At 39.0% G+C, this 21,089-nt stretch overlaps 2 protein-coding genes across 3 annotated transcripts in view; one reads left to right on the forward strand and one right to left on the reverse strand.

The window, feature by feature from the left end:
* The window catches only part of LOC135480263 (E3 ubiquitin-protein ligase COP1-like), a 36,310-nt gene extending 19,107 nt beyond the window's left edge, over positions 1–17,203 (reverse strand). For both annotated transcript variants that reach the window (XM_064760053.1, XM_064760052.1), the window contains exons 1-2: positions 16,841–17,203; positions 5,366–5,425 (exon numbers count right to left, since the gene is read on the reverse strand). In XM_064760053.1, the coding sequence (XP_064616123.1) occupies positions 5,366–5,425; positions 16,841–16,947 (167 nt within the window). In that variant the 5' untranslated portion in view covers positions 16,948–17,203. The remainder of the gene's footprint in view (positions 1–5,365; positions 5,426–16,840) is intronic.
* Positions 17,204–17,259: 56 nt separating this feature from the next.
* Positions 17,260–21,089, forward strand: LOC135480689 (DNA repair protein XRCC2-like). Its single transcript, XM_064760592.1, has 2 exons — positions 17,260–17,560; positions 19,933–21,089. Exons 1-2 carry the CDS (start codon positions 17,534–17,536, stop codon positions 20,908–20,910), a joined length of 1,005 nt encoding a protein of 334 aa, XP_064616662.1. The 5' UTR covers positions 17,260–17,533; the 3' UTR covers positions 20,911–21,089.

The raw sequence follows: 21,089 nt of genomic DNA on the forward strand, positions 1-21,089 counted from the left end.
CAGGAAGGACAAAGCTGGAGCCTTAAAACAAACACCTCCATCTGTCTGGCCTTATTTAACACCGGAAACCGCAAGTGCAAACATTTATTATCTACAGCAAAGGGCTAAGTAGACCCCAGTAGAGACGGTGAGAGGGAGGGTGAGAGAGACAGGGGTGCCTACTGCCTAGTGGCAGGGGCTCTGTTAGTTGGGTGTGCTCAGGTTCAGACTTGTAACCCCATCTCCACCCCACACATCCCACCTAGGGAATCTTAACTCCAGATCTTATGTCTTCCAAATAACGAGGGTACAGGAAATACCTTGACAAAAGCACAAAACCGAGACTAGGAAATTTACTGTTATTGGCACAATCTTTTTAACTTCTTTTTTTTTCACTAGAAAAAAAAAAAACACAGGAAAAGCGATCGCTATACATCCCAATATTTTCAAGAGGGGGTCACAAAACCCCAGAAGTGAATACCTCAAACTACCTATGAGGACAGCGCACATGTCTGTGGTGGTGTGGCTGTGGAAACTTGACACAGACAGGTGCTTGTGAATGGGGTCAGGTGGGGGTTACACTTGGGTGAGTGGGTTTGGGTGGGGGCGAAGAGGCTTCAGCCTACTTGTACATGTAAGAGTGATTGAAGGTTTTGTGGGCAGAGTACGGGGGAACAGGTCGTAGTGAGCTAGGTCATAGAGGACAATTTGCTTGTTCATGAATGGGCCAATATTACACTCTTCACACGCCAGATTTTATGTCCTTAAATGTGTTCATGGTAAGACACCTAAAATTATCCCTGGAAAAGTTTTTGGAACAAAAAATAAATTTAAATGCAATGTAACCTAAACAAACTTACTTTATATAGATCTTAAGAAAACAAAAAACCAAGAAAAGAAAAACAAAAAAAAAAGCAATAGGAAAAATGGGGTCCTGGGAAAGAGATTCAAGCCAACAAAAACTTTGAATGTGAAAGTAAACAGACAACTCATCTTAAAGTTACCTTTAACAAAAAAAATGTTAAAAAAATAAAAGAAAAAACAGAAAAGAAAAAACAGAAAAAAAAGATTATTTCCGGTATTAAATGGCCATTTTACTTCCTCCGTGGCATGGGATTCCCATGCAGAAAGCTGAAACTGTGGATGATCAGGACTGGGGGTGCCACATACAACAGGCCTGGGGGACAGAAGCCCTGAAAAGTGGCGACAACAAAACTGTCTGTGGTGCGGAAGTGAAGAGCACACAGAAGAGTCGTGGAACAAACAAAGGTCCCGGGACTGAATCAATGGGGGGATAATCTAGTTTAAAGAGAGAAATGCGACGGCACATTCCAAGGCTTTGTTCACTACTTACAGACAGATCAAGTTTTATTAAAGGATAATGCAGTCCCTCCAAGCCACATCCGTTTTTGTCACAAACCCACACATACATTAAAATTGTATCAGAATACTTCAAATTGATATTTCCTGCTGCTTCAGAAAAAGAAATATGTGCTCCTTAACTTTTAAGAGTTCAGTTTATAACTCAATGGACGATTCTGTGCGGAGATCTTTTGTGTACACTGTAAATCTTCAACCTTTCCAACCTCCGAAGCACACTTTTCGGCGCAATTTACATGTATGTGTACAATTATTACCAAAATGAAACCAAAAATGATCTGTTTGTATTACTAATGCTGAATGCTTCAATAACCTGTGCAGATTAATTCTCTACACCCCTTAGTTCTTTTAGAATGTTTCAAGACGGTTGCCATAGTATTTGAACCGGGGGAAGAATTAGGACATGTAGATATTCATTTATTTATTTGATTGGCGTTAGATGCCTTACTCAAGAATATTTCACGCATATCCAGCCTTATAGTAGGAGGAAACTGAGCAGAGGACGGGGGAAACCCATGACCATCTGCAGGTTGCTGGCAGACCTTCCCATGTACGGGCGGAGAGGAAGCCAGCATGAGTTGGACTTGAACTCACAGAAACCACATTGGTGAGAGGCTCCTGGGTCATTACACTACGCTGGCACGCTAACGAACTGGTCGGCATGTAGATAGGAAGGTTAATTTGAAGAGGTATGCTTTATGTATTTTACTAAAATTTCTGCTGAAATTCTGATATACCTTAAAATGCCAAACATAAAAAATGTGCTTACCAGATACATCATTGAAGGAAATGTTTCAGATGCTTACACTTCTTTTGCATACAAGTACAAGCACTGTGCACGTTAAATTTCATGAATGCCACCAAGTCATTCACAAAATGTTGTCATTTTACTGGTGTAATATCACAGATGGAAAATCCACTATTGAAGTTAAAACTTTTCTTCTGCTGCTTAAAAAAAAAAAAAGTAATTATGTAGACTGCACATTTTTGAAAAGCCTTCAGTGCACATGTACACACAGAAATGAAGGAACCTTACAGTACATTTGACAAATGCAAACAAGTAAAATATGACAAGCTTGTTGTCATGCTTGTTTTTGTTTTCTCCACACAGGAAAGTCACATCAGTTCTTAGATAAAGAGCAAATGTTTGTGGTATGTTTTACTAGCTTCTGCACTGCCCTGGGAAGTGTGGTACTACTCCAAACATGCGCACACATGTGTAGCAGCCACAACAAGAAATGTGTACTTTGTATCTACTTAACATAGCTACATAAACATGTGACAGCAGATAACATCCCTTTACGAGAAATGAAGACAATTTGTTCTAAATTAGAAGAAAGTACACACGTGTACATACATGCAGTAGCTATGAGGGTCCAGTTTCAAAAAGCAGCATACAACATTTTTTTATGGTGCCTTTGTCATACAATATTTTGTACCTCTCTACTGCCGTACCATTGTGCTAAATGCGCAATTATCATACACGTACGACATTTTTGTGAAACTGGGCCCTGGCCTTTTTGATGACTGCTCCTTTAATCATTATGTACTATTATCCATTCATAAATATGCACATCCTATATTTGCTAAATCCTACACGTATGCTAGTCTACTAATGGAAATACATCACAGGTTTAATCGTTCTTCAAAGATTAAATCTGCGGACGGTCGTGGGTTTCCCCCAGGCTCTGCCCGGTTTTCTCCTGCCACAATGCTGGCAGCCGTCGTATAAGTGAAATATTCTTGAGTAGGGTGTAAAACACCAATCAAATAAATAAATAAATAAATATTCAAAGATTATTTTAAAGTGAACAATTCCAAAATCTGTCCACGCTGCTGATTATTTAACTGTGTCTGAAGTGTTGTTTTTAACTAAACCGTTCACCTGTGATAGTTGGCGATGTCATGTTAATCCCTGTGCCAAATGGATAACGCGAAGTTTCATTTAAATCGGATACATGTATACCGCTGGTGCAGGCTGGGTACTAATCTAAACAAAGAAACAAAACTGTTTGGATGGACTGAATATTTGATGGTAGTATACAACGGACACTTCATGAGAACAACGTAATAACATTATGCTCAGTCCTTCCAGTTTGAGGCATGCTATCACACTCTCACATGTTTGCACTCCTGGACAGGGGCTGATCTCTGCCACACTTTTAGGATAGTCCATAGTGTAAGAAACGCTGATGTGGCATGCGCATACTAATCGTGGGCAGCACAGGCACGCTTTGTGAACACATACACGTCTGCGGTACCGAATCAGCCTCCTCAACACAAGAGTGCTGAAAATACTTGTCATTTCAGTTTTACATCTTAACTGTCAAAGTTTATCACGCTGGGCGATGTAAACAAATTCACTAAAGGCTAATCACCCTGACTTTATTTTAATTTAAATTAAAACAAAACTAACTGGGTGGTGATTAGAACTGTTTATACATGTGTCTAGATGAAAGTTTTTCACTCAACCTGAAGGTTTGATGCCAGTGTCTTCATTGAACAGAGATTTCGGCAGGCTGTCGGTCACTCAGATCAGCTACCAAGAAAGAGCTGACGTGCTGAGAATGGCTTCAGAAAATCTGCAGCTTATTTATCTCAACTGAATAAGCACCTCAGTTATCTGTACCATTTTGTCTCTCCCAACGCATCATCTGACACATTTTTTGTAGCTGATGACATTTGTTTGCCCCTGTTTTGAGTGTGATCTTCCTTTGTCAAGTATAAGAGCAACGATGCACATAGGAGCTCGTGTCATGTGTAGACAGTACTAAGTATACATGTATATGTAGGTGTGTGTCTGTGTGCTTGGGGTTTTACATTGTACAACAAACATTGATCATGTAAACAACAGCTAATTATACACGTGGGTATATATAGGTAATATACAATCAGAATATGTAATGTTTACAGGCTACGTTAGTACACATATAAACGTATGTTTCTGACATCTTGCTGAAAATTACATGCACAAGTACATATGTCTATGAATTTGCCCTTTTTTCTATTTAGAAAATAGTGGCAGGAAATGTCAATACCATTGTAATTTTCATATTTTTCTTATTTGACTGAATTTGGAAACAATTACTTGAACAGCTTTGAACTCTTCATGTCAGCCTAAATATTGCGGCCCACTGTCTGTGTGACTTTGCTTCCTCCAGCCTGACCCCTTTTTGTGTCTGTAAAGCTCATTTCTGACATATACAAAAAGACAGAGGAAAATGGAGGCCACTAGCTTTATGAATTGTGTTCTAGACCATGCACTTTTGACCCATAAAAGCATAATTTGGTTTTGTACCCTTTTATGTTCACAAAAACATTTATCAGAAACATTTTCCCAGGTTATTTAAGAGAGTACACAACACTTTTTGAAGTAGCTGTTAGTTGGAATATTAGATATAAAAAATGCTTAGAATGCCTCTCTGAGCATCTCACAATCCATAGCTGGACCTGACCTGAAAGGCTGGGTGTGTGGACTGGTTAAGCCACTGCTCCTGGAATGAAATCTAGGTGTGCTAATAACACACCAGTACCTCACACAGCCTTGAGCCTGGGCAAAAAATGAACTTACACATGTAGGTGTACAAATTGCACTCACAGTCTTCTGCAATAGGGTTTGATAATCACAAACATGATCAAAAACAAAAATGATGGCCTGTATACAGGTATCTAACTCACATGATTTGTGCTTTGTATATATGTGTAGGTGGTTCCAACCAGCAGCCAGGGCAGGAAGGGGTCGGTAATAGGCGGTCTCACACTACCCTGTCTGACATGCTGGTTGGGACACTTGCGGGGACAGCAGTCATATTCGTCCTTTGTCACTGTATACCTGTTTCTGTGTACTGTTTTGTTTTTTGTCTGTGAAGGTCTTGGGGAAGAACAGTTTTTGACAACATAACTGAGTTACCTTCAACAAGTAAAGATATTATTATAAGGTTTGAACAGTGGGTTATGTGGTTATAGACATGAATACCTGAACAGGCTGGTCACTGGAGTCACTTACCAGAAAGTATGACCACAGCGTGTCATGTGGGCTTCTTCTATCGTGTCAAAACAGATGGGGCTGAAATAGAGCAAAACACAAAGTTCACATTTGAGTACAAGGACATTCTTCTACCTGGATATAATACCTGTAGACATTCCAGTGTTCACAGTTCAATCTGACAGTTTAAAGTTAACTAAAGTTAATGTGACCTCTCAGATTTTCGTTCATGTACAACACAGTCCATCAACCTGCCTATTTTACATGTGCATTTTAACAGTTATGACAAGCTGGATACATGTACCTGCAGATCAAAGAACACATAAAGAAACCCTGCAAATTACTGAACTTAAGTGCATCAAGAGAATATACATGTATCGACAAATATCTCTTTGATTGGTGTACAACACCGCTCTCAAGAATTACCCTCATAAAACAGCCTGGAGACTCGCTTTGCGACAAGAAGACAATATATGTACACACGTCTAATGGACTCCTCATCTTCATATGACTGAAAAATTGTTAAGTGCGATGTTAAACCCCTAAGCCTACATGCATACTTACTGATCAGTGGAATTCACATACGCACCTCGCAAAGCTCTGGACATAACGCTGCCTGCACTTGATGTAAATTTACACCTTTTTGCAACACAGGTCCAAATTGACACACTCACAGCACGACAATTTAAAAAGAATAAACCTACATTTTTTACAAGGAATGAAACAGCTTTACATGGATGTCACCTAACCCACCCATCCAGCAAAGGCAACTTTAACATGTCAAACACAATCTTTAAATTTAGCATCTTTACTTTTTTTACTTAATGCAAGCAACATTCTTTTCTGATGTTTTCATACAAAAATGCAATAAAATTGCTGTCAGACCTTCCCACACACGACTGGAGAGGATGCCAACCTGACCTGAATTTGAACTCACAGCAACTCTATTGGTAAAAAGGCTCCACTGTTATTGTGCTGCGCTAGCACGCTACCCACTCAGCCATGGAGACCCCGACGCAGTCCAACAATTCTTTTTGGTGCTTATACACCAAACAGTGCACCTCTTTCAATGCAATGATGACTTTACCAGATCACATTTTGGCAAAACATGTTTTCACATGTACCTGGACTATGCTGCATGGTTTTCAACTCAACTCAATCTGATGAATTAAGATGTCAAGTACAGTAAATTATCAAAACTTACAACCAAAAATGTGTATGTTTAGAAGCAAATTAAATGTTGGTGTCACAACTTTTTCCCCAATAGTATGCCATATTACCTTTTAAACAAACCTCAAAACCCATGCTAAGATCGTATACAAATGTGCAACTTAGTCATGGACAAAGTTTTATGTCATTTACTGTTACAGATGTCAGATAACTGGATATACTGTTGCACTCAGCCAGAATAAGTAAACTACTTTACAGGTACACAATTTTATAAAATATTCAACCTACTTCCTGGAAAAGGAAAATCAGTTTGTTGTATAACACTAGCATGTTGCTTTTTGGGGCTCCTGAACCAGCTCCCTTCATACACATGCATGTACATGTTTCATATAATCCCTAAGAAATAACTGAAAACAATGAACATGGACAAATTATAATGCTGTCCATATGGTAACTTTGCCTTTGTGCCTCATGTATTTTAATTAGCACATTTTTACATCAAAATGTTCACGTGTATTAGGTTATTTCAAGAATAACCAAAAAGCATACCAGGAACATTATGCTGAACACACAATGTACTTTCTGAAATTACTACACAAAGTGTAAAGCAAGCTTATGTAAATTCTCAAAGGGCTGTCAGCAAAAGTGCAAACTGTGGATGGTCATGGGCTCTGCCCAGTTTCCTCCCACCGCAGTGCTGGCCGCCATCGTATAGGTGAAATATTCTTGAGTACGGGGTAAAACACCAATCAAATAAATAAATAAATTTTCAGAAACAGTGAAGACAACATACATGTACATGAACCATGGATTCAGTAGAGTATGGAATCAGGACTAGATTGCACTTCCCATGACACATGGCTTGTATATATATATGCTTACATCAGGGTCCACACATGCTCAGGGAGTGACAAAGTATGGTCCATCTGATACAATGATACTGGAGGGCAGATCTCTTTTGATGCCACTGCTGCTGCCAGGGACAACGGAGGAGGGGACAGGTACTAGTGCAGCGTTCTGCCCTCCCCCCCCCTCCTGAATCAATATGCCTGTATGTCCTGACAGAGTTGAAACAGTATTACTCTGTACAGATGCAGCCTGATACAGGTGACCACAAGGACAGATTACAGCTAGGCAATGTACATGTAGTAAACAGAGACGACAGGAAACTCATACAATGTGATGTCTTAACCAGTTGTGTTTAATCACGCATACAACACATGTATCACCTGTGCTTACGTGACTGGAGTACACTTATTACACAAGAGAAACACGTCCCCTACCAATACACATTCTGAATCGGAGATAACTGTCTCATCATAGGCAAAGGTTAAGACAGATTTCAATAACATGCCTGACTGAAATTCAGATGGATCAGGAAATGCAGCCATCTGACACTATTAAAAAATGTAACAATTTATGCTTTAAGCGTAAACGAACACAGGTGTAACAATTTATGCTTTAAGCATAAAACGAACACAGAACATACTGTATTTGAGTTTGCCCATATTACAGACATAGATTTCAGCTAAGAACACGACACACATTGAAGATACCACAAACTCACATTGTACAGGGTGTATACATACATTTTATTCTGGAACATTCTGTGCCGTTAAGTGTCAGCGCAACGCCCTTCATACGGAGATCAATGGATACTACTTTGGTAAAAGATTATCCATCCCACAACACAACACAACACAAACTGCAACAGGACATTTCACATTGGAAATAATGCACCCATGTACAGGTGTACTCATGACATTTCCGAAACTAAACTCTCCATGAAAACACTGTAGCGAAATTCATTGGTACTATCAAGGCTTTACAGATGTTCATTCAAGGACCAATGGGAAGCCTGATATATAAGACCTTTTCAATAAATTATGGTAGATTAATTCAAAGTGATGAGACACTACGCAAGGAGTCATGACGTCAAAGACAACACACAAATGAAACAGTGCAGAGCATTTTATGTCATGCCATATGACGTCAAGCTAACACACTGCGATGTTGTACACATCAATCATAACATGTATACAAGGTGATATCTACATGTCTATATATATATATATACAGAGAGAGAAAGAGATGACCCAAGCTTAAATGCAGTCAATAAATTACAAGTATACATGTATCTACCAGTACAACTGATGTGAAATGTTACAAAGTAATACCTTCCCTACAAATCGAGCACATGAACCAAAAACAATGAAGCGCTGTAATTGGATATTTCTAGAAAATCCATAAGGTAACCAGGACAGGGGCTCAGCAACCACTGGTGGCTTCATCATGTGACGTATAAACGGATATTGTATAGGCACGCTCCAGCACATATTATAGATCTGACAGTTATGGGGTCAAAGGTTAAAACAGAAGACAAGAACTGACCAACCTGAGACCTGGGTCAGGTGCATGACAGAAGTGTGGCATGCCATGTACTCCACTGATGCAGACTTGGTAGTACATATACATGTATGCACATGTACAGCTGTAAGTATTTAGTAAGTTTACTTTTTGGTAAACATACTAGCAGACCACAGCAAAGCTATCTCTATAAGTGTTCTGTACATGTTCAAAGCATATAACAAAGTATATAAGCATATGTTTACACGCAGAATACGGTAACGCTTAGAATTTATAAATGAATAATAAAGAAACTTTCATAAAAATAAAGATGTGCACAAAAAAAAAAGAGACAACAACAGGAAGCATTTAAAAGGCATTACTCAAAAAGCTACATGTACTGTGTAGAGTTCTTGAGAACATGGAGAGCAGGGAAAAGGCAGATTTGTACATTCAACAGGTCTGCCAAGCAAAGTGGGGGAAATTTCCCACATGCTATTCCATGTACAGAATGTACTGAGCAAAGTGGATGTTTGCCGGGCGTAAATTGTTGTTATTTGCCCTAATGCCCCTGTCGTAATATTGACTAATATTTGAGGCGGGGAGGTCGGGAAGCTTTGACCTCAGCTCCTGGCTGCTGACTGGCAGCTAACTGGCAGCTTGTGGGGCTGCGTGCTAGATCGACAAGTTACAGCCAGTTTCCTTATAAATTCCACAGGTAGCTTTAGGTCGTTAGATCTCCAAGCTCAGGCACACCTGCATCTCACATTCTTCACATTATTTCCTTCATAAAATTTTTAACATTTTTTTTCTTTTCAGTTTTTGTGACAGGATTAGTACTTTTTATCTTGGATTCTACAGTGGCAGTGGGTACGACTGATATACGCTAAATGACCTAAAACACTGCCTGTTACTAAGTTGTGCATTTTGCCTGGTTCTATGGACCTTAAGTATTCGAAAGTTTGTCTGAAAGATAGTATGATATCCTACCCCAAAAATGTAAGTTTCAGCACCAAAAGTAATATTTCATAGCCTTTATTTGCCTTTTAAGAAGAACGCTATTTTTTTTTTTGGTCAAAATTTGAGGTCATTTACCCAATATGTAAATAAAATATATATGTACGATAAGGAGCTCCGATAGACGTTATATGAACATATATAAATTCTAAACTTACTGAATAAAGGATATGCCAGTATGTTACACTACCAAGTGGTAGTCTAGAGGGGACACATCTTGTTACAATCTTGTGTTACTATATTTGAACAAGAAATCTGATTACCAGTATTTTGAAGGCCTCTAAATCACTGACTTAATTAGCAGCTATATTATACAGATGATCTGCATGGAAGTATTCTCTGAGCAGTCTACCTGACAGTCCAATACACTCAGGCCTACGATTTTTTCGTGCTACATGTACTCCTGTTGGGGTCAGATGTATAACGATTTCTTTGTGAAAAGTGAACCTATGTAACAATAATTTCAGCAGTAGGTACCTGTCTAAATTTTTGTATGCTAAGAAAAAGGGTTGTATGGAACCAACATCACAATAGTATACAATAAATATCATCAGAATGAAACAAAAAAAAAAAAAAAAAAGAAAAGAAAACAAAAAACAACACAGAACATAAAGCATTAGCTGTCTTGCAGACTTAGTATCAAAAGAATGCAATGATCACTGAAATAGCATCACAGTAGTTTACTCTAGATATCCAGTCGCCACTAGCAGCAACTTTATGACAGTAATTTGTCATCCACATGTACATGTACGTGTATGTATACATATGTTCACGTACACGTATCATGTGTATGAGTTGGCAAACAGGCATCCACCTTTCTGCAAATCCACACATACATGTACATACAAAATAAATGAAGCAAAGTGTGTATTGCCACATGGTATTATCCCAGCTCCACCAGTGAGCCCAGGGATTAGGGTTACCTAGTACAGAACAATCAGCTGAACAAGGTAACTTAGGCAGACCTCTCAGATCTAGGCACCACAAGACAGTATGTAGGTCGTGCCCTATTACCTGTCACCCACAGGGCTTCCTCCAGTGAATGCTGGCTGACTGAATAAGATCTAGATAGATTAACAGGGCTGTGCACATACCACAGGTAAATGCTGATTGTACTTTGTGCTGTACCTGTGCGCAGTTGGCTAGTCAGAGATCACAGGTACATGTAGATCAACACAACATCACCCTTCTACATATTTACAGTGCTGGTTAGCTATTTATCATATAATGCTATTGACTTCCAGTGCTTATGTGTAAGCATTTCCATGTGCAAGTAGGTAAATGTATGGCCATTCACAAAGTATGTAGCCTTTCTGGGTCAACAAGCAGAACAACCCCATTCATAGAGTACCCCAGAAAATGCTGCTAAAACACCAATTGGCAAACCTGTTTTTCACTTAATAAATGAAACCAGTGATCTTTACAGTGATTTCAGCTTTTCAAGTCTAGCCAGTTAGACGTAGAAATGTTGCACGTGTATGTTCTATACTAAGCTAAGAACAAAGGCTTCTGTATACAGTATGAGACTGATGGTCTTGGGTAGGGAGCAGGGGCAACAGAGTGCACAATGACACACGCAGCCACTGTTTTACAGGACACACGACTTTCATATTATACTGAGCAGACAGACAATTAATAGGCTTGGCACAGTTGTTTATAGCATCAGACAATCTTAAAATAAGTTGGGCTTGCATGTTTACAAGTACAGATGTGTGTCGCATGCAACACTTCTTTTTTTTCACTTTTATTACATAATCAAAATTAAGAGGTTCAGAAAATATACTTGTAAGTGTGTCAATTTGTCTTTCTGCAATTATTTTGTGTGTGTATGTAGATGCATCAATGAATCCTCACAGCTGACATCATTTTGTCTTTTGAAGCATTGTTTTTGGCCCAAGCTGATCTGTCCCTACCATGATTTAAGTAGGGAGGGTTAAGAAGTAGCTGACAAATGGTTGTCCAACCACTAGGGTTTCCTCCATTTGTAAACCGTAAATGCTGTCATATACCATTGTCTAGAAAGGCATTCAATGCCAGTTACATGAACGTACCATTACACCTGCACATGTGTAATTATCATCAACCAAGTCCCATGTTACACTGTAGCACTAAGCCCCACCACTTGGTATTGGTTTCTTCCTGACTGGATGAGTACAACATTTTAAATTTCTCACTGATTTTATTAGTAGGACTCAAAAAGTTTTACTAGGACTAACTGTAAAGAGAAAATAAAAAGATCTGTCTGCATGTCATATGTTGAGTTAGAGCTCTCTATTGTAATTTTAGATGTAAGGTCTCCCAACTTCATATATATCCTTGATTATTTTACAAGTATATCCTCATCTGAGTCACATCAAGTATCATATGAAGTGATATAAATGGGAGGCTGGGTGAGTAGGGTGTGAATCTTTGCTCGTACAAAAACTGACTAATGAGCTATGTAATTAGGCAGAGCTGGGAAGTGCAAGCTCGTGTGGGAGGTGGGCCATACGAATGGGACATATACATACATGTATACACGTAAAAGGCTCAGTGTTACACGTGCTGGTACTATAAAACGTGGGACAGTGGGCATCCCTGTGTGGGTAGGGTGGGAAATATCCTGGTTTTGTACTGTGCCTTACATCACTGACACTAAAGAACAAGTGTGTGTACAGCAGAATACACAGAGGATATTGTACATTTTGCATCTCATGGTTTATCATTTTCACCTCCCACTTGAAAAATATTTATGATATTCAATCTTCACTGTTGCATATTCTTTTTTATTACTGATACCTTGACAATTTCGTGAAATAGTTTAAGCAACGTTTTTAGTTAGTATGACATCTTGTATAAAGTCATGTCTTGATGCATGAAGACGCAAGAAATGTATAAGTGGGCTGAACTTGTATTATGACGTCATTTTGCTATACAGCTTGGATTGGAAGGCCATAAAACAAAATGTTGCTTTTTGATGTCATGGCATCGGTATGTAACAACAAAACTGATATCTAGCCAGTGAGATATCACTTTAATCAGTGAAGGAAACCTTAACAATTCACCCTTATATTAATAATAACATAATTTCCATAGATCAACTGTCAACTATCTTCACACTGTTAACAAAGTGCAATTTCTAACTTCATGTATTATAAAAACAGTTTTACAGTGGTGGGCTGTCATGCTTGGAACAGTTTAAAATGTAAATCAAAACTGCACCATCACATTCTGCTTTTTGGTCACAATATTTTGAAAAATTACTTCAAGTAGAAAACTTGAACACAAGTTATTTATTATTTATTTATGATTTCAGCTGATATATGTAGAGAAGTGTTATTGATTGTTTTCATGTTTTAAAAAATCAAACTGAAAATACTGTTTGCACTTGTTCATGTATAGTTTATATAGGGCCCCTGGGAAAAGTAAACTGTACAACTTGAGACAGTTACTGTTTTTAAAATAGGTTTCATTCATTCTTTTCTGGTAATAATAATTTCATTCATGCGATAAAGCAGACTTTATATTTATACATACAGATATTGACATGATAACCAACATAAAATTGTCTTCTCATAGTCTGTCAACATTCCAATTATTCAACACTCTAATGAAGAAGATGCAGATCTACGTAGATGCATGTACATATGGAAAAGAAAATGATACTCTGAATTAAAATTTGCTAACATATGGTCAGAAAATACACCACTACTGGGTTTACCCTCTGGCAAGGAATGTTTTAATGTCAGACATCATGTCCCAACACTGACAAAATGACCCATGCTACCATGACTAATGCTTTTCCAACCATCCCAGAGATTACATTTCCAACCATCCCAGGCTGTATTCCAATGATCCAAGAGACCAACCATCCCAGATTGAATTCCAATAATCCAAGAGACCAACCATCCCAGACTGTATTCCAATGATCCAAGAGACCAACCATCCCAGACTGTATTCCAATGATCCAAGAAATCAACCATCCCAGACTGTATTCCAATGATCCAAGAGACCAACCATCCCAGACTGTATTCCAACAATCCAAGAGAATGCATTTCCACCAATCCCACACTGCATTCCAATGATCCAAGAGACCAACCATCCCAGACTGTATTCCAATGATCCAAGAGATCTACCATCCCAGATTGTATTCCAATAATCCAAGAAACCAACCATCCCACACTGCATTCCAATGATTCAAGAAACCAACCATCCCAGACTGTATTTCCAATAATCCCAGAGACTACATTTCCAACCATACCAGTCTGCATTTCTAACCTTCCCAGACTGTATCCCAATAATCCCAGAGGCTACATTTCCAACCATCCCAGACTGTATTCCAATAATCCCACACTGCATTTCCAACCATCCCAGACTGTATTCCATCAATCCTAGACTGCATTTCCTACCACCCCCGACTGCATTTCCAACCATCCCAGACTGTATTCCAATAATCCCAGACTGCATTTCCTACCACCCCCGACTGCATTTCCAACCATCCCAGACTGTATTCCATTAAACCCAGAGACTACATTTTCAACCATCGCACAATGCATTTTCAATCACCCCAGACTCCATTTCCAACCATTGCAGACTGCTTTTCCAGCCATCTCACACTGTATTTCCAACCATCCCAGACTGCATTCCCAACCACCCCATGCTGCCAACCATTTCAAGCTGCACTTTGAACTATACGTGCATGTACAAAAGGCTGCATTTCCAACTCTCCCAGGTTACATTTCCAGCTCTCTTAGATTGCAGTGCATACTTAAACTACTGAATAAGTTAATCATAAAAGCCACAAGAAATTCATGTCATATAACACAAAACATACAAAGACATCTCTATTTGAAGATAACAGATGATACAAATTTTGTGCAGATGTTTTTGTCTAATTCTTCTTTAACCTACACTGTACCTGACCTAAAAGTCACTGTACATGTATTCTACCTGCAGGTTCAAGTGACACACTTTGCTTGATTCTGTCTGATTCAACCCCCTTATAGGGCCCCCTTTGAGAGTATTTGGTGAAGTTCTGATTAATTTCTTATCACAAAAAGTCAGGTTTTGGCATCAAAAGCATCACTTTAAGGCCTTTTATATGTGTTTTTGAAGTGCAGTTTTAGATACCAAACTTCAGGTGGAATACTGCGTATACATGTATCAGGGAAGTCAGTGTGTTCTGACTTACATGTGCACCAATGGGACAGCAGTGTCACTTTATGTACCATATGATATGGTACATAAAGTCTGACCTACATGTACTTGTACATGGATGTATCAGTTAAATGTTCCAAGCAAACATTACACTGGATATTCAGGTTATCACAAACTCAATGTACATAAATATATGGCACGGTTATGACGAACAATTACTGGAGTTCCCAGAAATTTCTCTTACTCACATACACATATATAAACTTTTACAACAGGTGTGAACAACAATAACATGCATCATCATGTATAATTAAATATGCTTTGCTATACTGGTACTTTGCAAATTTAAGGTTCACACTAACTTATATGCATGTTGTTCAGTGTAAAGATTGCGTTGAGACATACATTTAGTTGAGACAGCAGACCTCTGACTTTCAGGTGTTTGCTGACTTCTGAGTCTTTCCACCAGAGAGTGGCCGAGCGAATACGGTTATTGACTTTCAACTGCTAGGTCACTCAAGATGTCATTTCGATCCCATTCCCACAGAATTTTCTAGATTTCCCTGTTTACATGACTCTTTACAGGGCCTTGTAATGTTGGCGACAAGAGGTTGATAGTTGTGTATAAAGTTCAAAATGGACCTCTTCCTTTCCATCAAAACAATATACATCTCAAGTGTGGGTGAAGATAATGTCGGACAGTCTGCCAGTAACTTGCTGAAGGTTGGTGAGTAACTCCAGTTTCCTCCCTTGCACCAAACTGGGCACCATCATATAAATGTGCAAAGCTAGCAATCTTTCACAGACTATTATTAGACCATAATCTATGCTCTATCATTTGATGTCTTAATTTTCATTCCTTGAATTAAAAAAAAGTTTCACAAACTGTTACTTCACTTATGAGCTTGACAATTTTCAGATTGTAAAAAGCAGTTGGTAAGACATACTCATATACACAGATGTCTAGATTAATAGTAAGCCTAAATTTAAAACAAGGATTGAACATTAGCAGCTGTCTAGACTCTGACCCAACATGTATGTTTTAAAGCCTTGAAAGGCAGAAAGTGCAGGCAGCCAACGCTCACCTCGCCTGGTTAACACAGATGTCTGCTATAATATCTAAATCAACAACATCTCCCCTGATCTCCTCCTAAGTTCAGTAAACAGACAAATAAAACTAGCCACATCAACTGTTGCATTATACATTTACATACAGTACCACAGAAATCTGTTAAATGCTTAACCATGGGGTCAATAGACTAGCCGTTCTGGTTTGAGCCCTTGGGTCGCCTCAACACAACATTCCACAGCAGTCCTCAATTCATTACATTTTCTGTGGTCAATCCCACAATTTGACTTTCTATTTCTGGACTACATATATTTGCCTTGGGCATGTCTGGATAGCCCAGATGCAGATTTTAGTCCACACAGAGAAAACCAGTTAAAACCTGAGATGATTCAATTTCACATGATGTTAACATTCATAGTTCTAGGGTTTATTTAACAATTATTTTGGCATACAGAATCTAATTCACAACACCAAGCACTATGCCTTTGGCTAAAATTTTTATTGTTGTAATTTTTTTAACGAAATATGTACAGCATTTTTTTGTTTTTGTTTTTTGCTTTGTTCATTATGAACATTTCCAAACATGCTGTGAGAGTTATCATAAATTATTTCTCACAGCCCGTAAGCAGTAACACAATAAAACTAGACCCAGTGACATTCCGTAGCACTGTGATGGAATGCGTGGTATTCCAAATCGCGTTTTTGTTGGCATGGGATATCTATTGTTGTTTTGGGACCTGCGATAGAAACTCACTCACCAGACGAAGTCGCTATCTTTGTCCTCGTAGGTACCGTCGACCCCACAGTAAACGGGCGGCTGGGTTCGCTTTCTCCGCCGGGGCTGGTTAGAAGACCGACCTGCCATGATAACGGGACCAATCCTCTCGTGTCACCGAGAACACGATCACATGCACAGCAACTCGCTCACTTCCCCAGGCCCACCGAGTTTTGCTCTAGGTTTGTGCACACTTTCCACAGAAATTTTTCCGCAACATCTTCAACCAGGGATGAGTCTTTTGTTCATTGCAGAGATAGAAAAGGAGGCGCATAAAAGGAATCAAAGAAATATTTGCAAGAAAAGAAAAATTTGACGGAAACGCAGTGTTTACAGCATCCGGAGTTCCTGTTCATCTCGACGCATGCGCACAGCTCCCAGAATGCACTGCTAAGATCTCAGCTGCCCGGATGAAAACATGATTGCAGACGAATTTTGAAGACAAAACAAGCTGTTTCCATTCAGTTCATTCATGCAAAGCTTAATCAATGAACCACTTTTGCTAAACTGAATGGAAGTCAGATAACTGCGTGTGTGTGTTTTTAAGCGGGAATGAATTAAGTTATTGCACAAGTAATAGGTGAGCCGATGTGGCGCAATGAAAGCCAGCACCATAGGGTGATCAGATTTCGTCCATTATCATTAGCAGACGGTCCATGTTATATGTGACTTGCTGATGGCTAAGTCGGAAACAGGAACGCAGGTATGGCTGATATTCAAGTGTGCTTTAAACGGATACATAGAAATAATTTACCACACATTTAATTATTCCTTGTCTTAAAACTTTTGACAACCCAATTAGTTATGAAATGACATTGTCAAGTGGAAGAACAGTGAAAAGGCGCACAGCAACTTTCACAAAATAAGACAAAAGTTTTAAAAACGAGTTCAAACAGGTTGAAGCAACGTGAGGTGGGGGGTCTTACAAATTAACACCGCTGAAAGACATGATCTTATGGTAATTGACAACGACGTAGCAACTACCATAAAATATCGCCTCTAAACTGTGTTAATTTACAAGAACTCCCCATTTTGTATTACCTTGCATGAACTCGTAAGACTCCTGAAATGCCTAACAGGCTTATTTTGCATATCAAATTTTGAATATTTATAATAAAACCTTTTTTCAAGGCCCATCCAAGTACATTGACTAGCAGGTTTAGAAATATTTGGATACGACAGAATCATGGCTGCTTGACCTCAACTCACAGACACCTTGCCATTCTCCCAAATAGTGGGGGGAACAGAATTTCAGCACGAATAAGCACACTGAATACATCTAGCTGGTCAAATCCACATGATAATATCTCCCCTTACCATCACCACCCACAGTTTTATAATGGTAATCGGATAAAGTATTGTTTCTTGTGAAAAAGCCTCCAGGTTATACTGTCGCTAGTGATTTTAAGACAGCCACCATTTACCTCATTGTTTAACTAGGTGACTAGGTGATGTGAACTCTTGAACTCTTAAATCATCAATAATCAAATTCCTGGACTTGTTATTCATAATTGACCTTTTTTCAGGTAGTGCAAGACTATGATACTATGAATAACCCAATTCCAAAAAAGTTTAAAATGTGTGGCACAAAAATAATACAAGAGACTAAAAAAAAGACTGTTAGAAAAAAAAACTACAAAAGTTTGCATATAGGCAGGTTCCCAAAATTGTATGCAAATCTTTAATAGTATTGCAGCCATCTTGAAAACATTGTGGTTCTCCATTCACATAGCCTGGATGTTTTCTTGCATATTAATGATATTTGATCACACAACGTTGTGTGTGGCAATGGAAAGGGGAGATGTTAATGATGTCTCCACCATCTTAGCCAAATGGCAGGGTCTCTGACTAGAAGTTGAGCAGCCATGACTATGGCATATCCTAATATTTCTCAACCAACTAGACGTCCGTCTAAACTACTTCGGGCCATGGCCAATCCCCCAGTACACAAGTAAGTTAACATTAATTTAGGTTAAGGAATTCTTCTTTGTGATAAGAGTAAGGTGTGATGATGGTTTGATCCCAGGTCTCCCAACGGTGTACCCATCAAGTCATCTCCTATAAAAGGGTCATGGCAAAAGAAGAACGTAAAGATAACCTTGTTTGTGGCCATAAAATCTGGTTGTTATGATGGGATGGTTCAAATATGTTATGTCATTCAAATGATGTAATATAAGGTTAGAAGGAAAGAATTTACAAATGGAAATGTGATTTGGTCCCATAAGCCCCACCCCCTTCCCGGCTTGCTACTCGCAATATTGCAGAGAGGAAGAATTCCCTTTTCAAATGTCGTTCTAACAGGATATTATGTAGAGGGGACCTCCGTGGCCTCTATGGTTACTGTGGATCAGTGACCCAGGAGCCTCTCACCAAAGCAGTCGCTGTGAGGTAGTTCACCTCATGCCGGCTTGCTCCCTGGTGTACGTGGGAAGGTGTTCCAGCAACCTGAGGATGGTTGTGGGTTTCTCTACCCCTCTTTTAAAACTGTGCGTAACAGTGTCTATATATTCAGATTTTGTCCATGCATCTCTTCACAAACTACTGTGCAGATTTTAATGAAACTTACCAATCATCTGGACTTGAGCATGCGTAAATTTAATCGCAAGTTATTGTCATCATTACCTCCATGTGGGACTTTGCATAATAGTACTTTACTATGTATTCAGAGTTTTTCAGTGCAACTCTTCCTAAATCACTGAACCTATTTTCATGAAACTTAGCACACGTCTTCCCTGCAATCTAAATGTTTTTTTCATAATTACTCCCGTTCAGGCAGTTAGTGCAATAATGGATTTCATGTACGCTGTATTCTCTTCTGATGGCTACATTTCTACCTTCAAACTGGATATATTAGTAGTGCAATCATTGCACATCATTAATGGCCCATGAAACAGTCTATATGGAGCCAAACTAAGCAACATGACATCCTATCATTTCCTTTAAGGTTTTCTTTCTTTCACTTGTGGAAATGTTGGGTGTTGGAAGGAGGGTATTTTGGACATGTGATTCTAGTTTTGTTTATGATGTCTCTTTGATGGCTTTGTAGTGACCAGTACCGGTATTTGTCTGTTCTAGTTACTGGCTCGCCTTGGAGCTCGTCCATCTCTAAGCGGTTTGGAATCCGCACTTTTTGGATCAGAACCTGTGTCTGGCAGCGTTTATGAATTTTATGGAGGAGAAGGCACAGGTAAAACCGAGATGACATTACACCTGACTGCTAAATGTATCCTCCCTGAAAGCTGGCATGATGTACCCCTGGGTGGGAAAGACACAGGTGTCATCGTTGTGGATACAGAGTATAAATTCCCTGTATTTCGATTGGCTGTTATTTTGGAGCACCGGATTAAGGCAGCCATGGAAAAATCCAGTATAGTGGCGTCAGCTGCAGCAAAAGAAGAAACTAAAAGTAAAAGTTTTGGGTGCACGGAGAATGGAAATACCAATTTGGGGCAAAATGTCGATGCTTTTTCAGAGGAAGACATTGAAAGATTCATTCAAAACTGTTTGAGAAATTTACACATACTACAGTGTGGCAGCAGTTTTCAGTTTCTCATGTCAATGTGTTCGCTAGAGAGTTTGATATCAAACAACCCCAATATATCCATGATAGTAATTGATACAATCTCGGCGTATTACTGGGTTGAAAAGTGCCAGGTACCTGACGGTCAACAAGCCATGGATTCCGTGATGAAACCCATCATCTCTGTCCTGTCAGATTATGTGAGGGACTACAACACGGTGGTGTTGTGTGTAAAATCTGCTTTGTGCGTCCACAGAAGCAGTCAAAAGTCCGGACAAAGAAGCAAGGGAGATAACTCTCCTCACCCTGACTCCTCCGTGCAAAGTGCTTCCAGTCTGTCCAGAGAGTTGAATGCATCAGACCACTTTGAATTCTTGGGAAAACTGTGGAATAAATTTGTGACTAAGAGGTTCACTTTTACCCAGTCTGCTGTCAGTACTGGACAGGATTTCTCTGTGACTGCCAGTAAGGAGGGACAAACCACAAAAGTTAAATTTAAAATTTTTGATTCTGGCATCTATTTCATACCGTGATCGTCTTTGCGCTTTGTAATTCATTGCACTTTATAATTCATTGAAAGAACCATCTTTATCAGAAAATTTTCACATCATGATCTTATTGATCTTATTTTGATAAAATCCAAGCTTTATATTAAGTGAATTAGTATGTGTAATTTGTCATTACAGGAAACATAAAGGAAATAAAACATATG

Source organism: Liolophura sinensis, chromosome 13, assembly GCF_032854445.1.
Source record: "Liolophura sinensis isolate JHLJ2023 chromosome 13, CUHK_Ljap_v2, whole genome shotgun sequence".
NCBI classification, from domain to species: Eukaryota; Metazoa; Mollusca; class Polyplacophora; order Chitonida; family Chitonidae; genus Liolophura; species Liolophura sinensis.

Excerpts from the sequence above, each read along its gene's own strand:
- LOC135480689 (XM_064760592.1), top strand. The coding sequence starts at position 17,534 with ATGGCTAAGTCGGAAACAGGAACGCAG. Across the intron at positions 17,561-19,932 it reads AGTCGGAAACAGGAACGCAG|TTACTGGCTCGCCTTGGAGC; the intron begins GTATGGCTGATA and ends TGTCTGTTCTAG.